The sequence below is a fragment of the Nematolebias whitei genome, chromosome 18 (assembly GCF_014905685.2).
Source record: "Nematolebias whitei isolate Nwh7 chromosome 18, NemWhi1, whole genome shotgun sequence".
Taxonomy (NCBI): Eukaryota; Metazoa; Chordata; class Actinopteri; order Cyprinodontiformes; family Rivulidae; genus Nematolebias; species Nematolebias whitei.
In genome coordinates, this window is record NC_056515.1 from 40,829,966 (window position 1) to 40,834,434 (window position 4,469).

Consider the following 4,469-nt stretch of genomic DNA (forward strand, 5'->3'; position numbering starts at 1 on the left):
GGACAGGTCTCCGGTCCATCCCAGGGACACCTGGACAGGTCTCCAGTTCATCCCAGGGACACCTGACAGGTGTCCGGTCCATCCCAGGGATTAGTTTGATGAATATTTTAAATCATGTCTCAGTTTTTTGAAGGTATCTCAGGAAAAAATAATCGTAGGAAGTTGTTGTCGTTGTACGGGAGGTACAAAGAAACTTAATTTGGTAGCAGTCTCTTAGCAGTGACACTTGTGAAGAATGTTCTTATAAACGTCTGTCCATCCATCCATCCATCCATCCATCTTTATAAAACATGAATATGAATACTCGTGTTTAGAATATTCATATTTCCTGTGAAAGTTTTGTCACCTCCATGGAGAAGAAGCTAAGCTTTAGCTGAGACCCCCCCCCCCCCCAACATAAGTAAATAAAAGCTTTGCAGAGAGTGGTGAAGGCTGCACAGAAGATGTTGGAGTCAGTCTCCCCACCATCACAGACATCTACACCTCCAGATGCAGGAAGAGGACCGCCTGCATCATGAAGGACCACACTCACCCAGCACACACACTTTTTGTCCCACTCCCCTCAGGAAGGAGGTTGAGGAGCATTAAGTGTAGAACCACTAGACTGAGGACCAGCTTCTACCCTGAGGCTGTTAGACTCATGAATCTGTTAAGATATTTATCTAGACTGGTTCTATGGTTTTGATCTGCTCAGAGACGGGATTATAATGAAATTATGACCCGGTTCTGACTGGGTTAAACTGGGCCAGCAACTCTAAAAAGAGTCTCCCTGTGATTTCAATATCAGTCGAGGAATAGAGTTTAATCTGCTACATCACATAGAAAGGCTTTTGAAGTACCGTCTCATATTTCCTAACACATCAGAACCACATAAGATCCACTGAGATCACACTTAGCCACGCCCCCTCATACACTGACAGGTTGAGCTCTTCTTCTGTGAAGGAGGAGTCCAGGACCCTATAAATGAGTAATGACACGGGACATAGGGGCTCTTCTTCTGGGTTTGTGAATGCGTCACAGACGGGAGAGTCCAGCGCTGTAACTGTAATCTTTTCCTGCCTTGATTTAATATAATTGATAAAAACTTAATTGATGTTTCCTTGATTTATTGATAACGAGAGTTACCACTTCTGAGGGAGATTCGAGCCGGGGGGGAGAGATGTGGGCTGGAGGGGGTTTCCAGGTCTGGTGGCCCGCAGCCAGCTCCCGTCTTTAACAAATCTCTAACCAGAATAATCACTGTAATGACACTTGATGTGCTGCTGATTATTTCATGCTGCTGATTATTTCATGCTGCTGTGTTTGTACTCATTCATTCAATCTTTACTTAGACAGGTTAATCCCATTGAGCCTCGGGAACTCATTTACAAGACAGACCTGATTTAACAAAGAGTGATGACAACAATGGACAATCATAAAAAGCAAACAAACAGAAGAACGAATGAAAGAAAATGGCATTTAAAAAATGAAACAAAAACAGCTACATTATAACGTGGTGTTAACTAAAAACAGGAACACGTCTGCGCTGGTTTGTCCTGGAACTGAACAGATGTTTGAAGCCACTTAGAGAGGTCAAAGGTCGAGAGCTTCAGATGTTTTTACAAGATATTCCAGGAAACAGGAGCGGAGTAGGAGAAGGACCTTTTGTCTAGTTCAGTCCTCACTGAGGGAACACTGCAGGTAATGATGTCCTGAGAGCGCACGCTGTAGCTGCACTCACACAGAGACATGTAGGAGGAGATGTATGAAGGCAGCAAACCAGGAAGTGATTTAAAGATGAAGATGTACCAGTGGGAGAGTCTGTGTGGAGTTAATGGTGACCAGTTAACCAGTGAATACTGGGTGCAGTGGTGGGTTCGGTAGTTACAGCCATTTATGAATCTTAGTGCTCCATGACCTTCCATGGTCTGCTCACACAGACTCATGTTCGTGCTGCTGCTGCTGCTGCTGATGTTGTTGTTGTTGTTGTTGTTGTTTTTCACTATTAGTGTTGAGCATATTTCTTAGTTTATATATTAGATCCTTATTTATTGTTTGTTTTTATACTTTATATTTTTGCTGCTGTTCGGTGTAACTGGGACCCTGAGGACACAATTTGGTTCCACCTCATGTATCACATGTGGTACTAATGACAGTAAAACCTACTTGAACTTAAATGGAACATCATTTAATTAAGTTTATAACGCAAACTTAAATAAACAACAAAATCTGTTTTGTTTTGTTTTCTTCCAACAACTCTTGTCTGTACCTGGTTTTGATGCACAGTTAGTTTTTGTCCCGTCTCAAAGTGAAGAGGTGAAATGGAAACGCCACGTGTTTGTCCGTGCACGTTGTGAGCACGATAACTTGAAAAATAAATGATCAACGTCCATATTGTGTGTGTCTGCATCTGAGAAAGGTTCCTGTCAAAGAGTGGGTTGTTACGTCAAAATCCAAGATGGCCACTGTCACGTACATGTTAACCAGCCCCCATCATTTGAGGAAACTGCCTTTAGATTTTAGATAAAGTTTAAGTTGCTTCAAGTGATTGGGGTGGCTCAAGATTAATCTGTGAGGTCAAGGCCCCCACTGCGCCCCCTCCTGGCTCCACCACTGCTCCTCCTGGTGGAGGATAACATGATTCCCTCCACTCACCAGGACCAACGTACCTGTTGTTCACTTTCAGAAACTTGGAGCAGAGGTGGGCGGTATGGTGGAGCAGTGGTTAGAGCGGCCTCACAGCTCTAACCACTGCTCCACCAGGCAGGAGGACGAGCCTCAGAGAGGTCATTCTTATTTTTTATTTACAAGCTCTTTGTTGAGGAAAATAAATGCAGTGTCAGGAAAATATCCTTTAAAAAAGTCTCAGAATCAGCCCAGACACCATCAAAAGTACAAAATCTCACGAAGTGGGTTTGAGTCCAGCTCGGCTCGTTGAGGTGTCCCCAACGTGACTTTAGTTGTGGACTGCTGTTTCAGATGGTTCCACGGACACCTGTCTGGCCGAGAGGCTGAGAAGCTGCTGACGGAGAAGGGAAAGAACGGCAGCTTCCTGGTGAGAGAGAGCCAGAGCCACCCGGGGGACTTCGTTCTGTCCGTTCGGACCGGGGACGACAAGACGGACAGCAGCGACAGCAAACCCAAGGTCACACATGTCATGATCCACTGCCAGGTGAGCTCCGACTCTGTCCATTCTGCACTTTCACGTTTTAAATATTTGAAACTGCTCGTCCTCACATCTTGAAGTAAAGATAAGGTTTTTGATCTGTGAAGGTTAAGAAACCGAGTCAATCTGCTTCCTTTATGTGTACACCAACAGTCCAACTCTTTCCACCTAGGCTGCGTCCTCATTAAGGATTTTACATGTTTTATCACACAATGAAGACAAATCACTCGTTCCCTGCAGAGTCAGTCAGAGTCAGAGTTTATTGTCATTCGCACCTCATGTGGTACATGTGGTGGAGCGAAATTATGTACACAAGGTCCCAGTTACATCCAACAATAAAATGTATAAGAAAAACAGTAATAACATCTAAGATATGAACTAAGAAAAACATCAACTAAATATACACTAAGCATTCATAAGCGTACTGCAGCGTACTGAATCAGACGTCCGTCTAAAGATATGTTGACTGGACTTTTACAGAAGTGTTCTTGTTCATCTAGATACCGAGCTGAAGATGGATGAAGTCATTATTTTCTGCTAAACGTGCATGTTCTACTTGAGCAAACTGTTATAGCAAGCTAGCTAAACACACATATGACTATAACTTCTGAGCCAAAACAGTTGATGAGATCAAATTGAGTGGACCAAATGTGACAAACATTGACCCGTTGGTGGCGCTTTGAACAAAACCAAGTTTCATGCAAAAATGTCCTGTCGGATCGTTAGGACATGTCCAGGACATTTTTAATTTAACCTTCATTTATTCAGGTTAGTCTCACTGAGTCACGAGGACTCATTTACAACAGAGGCCGGTTTTAGACAGGCAACATGTAAAGTACAGGCAACATGTAAAGTACAGGCAACATGTAAAGTAAGAACAACATGTAAAGTACAGACAACATGTAAAGTAAGAACAACATGTAAAGTACAGGCAACATGTAAAGTACAGACAACATGCAAAGTACAGGCAACATGTAAAGTACAGACAACATGTAAAGTACAGACAACATGTAAAGTACAGACAACATGTAAAGTAAGAACAACATGTAAAGTACAGGCAACATGTAAAGTACAGACAACATGCAAAGTACAGGCAACATGTAAAGTACAGACAACATGTAAAGTACAGACAACATGTAAAGTAAGAACAACATGCAAAGTACAGGCAACATGTAAAGTACAGACAACATGTAAAGTACAGACAACATATAAAGTACAGACAACATGTAAAGTACAGACAACATGTAAAGTACAGGCAACATGTAAAGTACAGGCAACATGTAAAGTACAGGCAACATGTAAAGTACAGGCAACATATAAAGTA

General features: G+C 42.5%; 1 protein-coding gene across 1 annotated transcript in view; it reads left to right on the plus strand.

Moving 5' to 3' along the window:
- ptpn11a (protein tyrosine phosphatase non-receptor type 11a) overlaps positions 1-4,469 on the plus strand; it is a 24,784-nt gene that overhangs the window by 9,750 nt on the left and 10,565 nt on the right. The window contains exon 4 of the mRNA XM_037692146.1: positions 2,959-3,151. Within this exon, the coding sequence (XP_037548074.1) occupies positions 2,959-3,151 (193 nt within the window). The remainder of the gene's footprint in view (positions 1-2,958; positions 3,152-4,469) is intronic.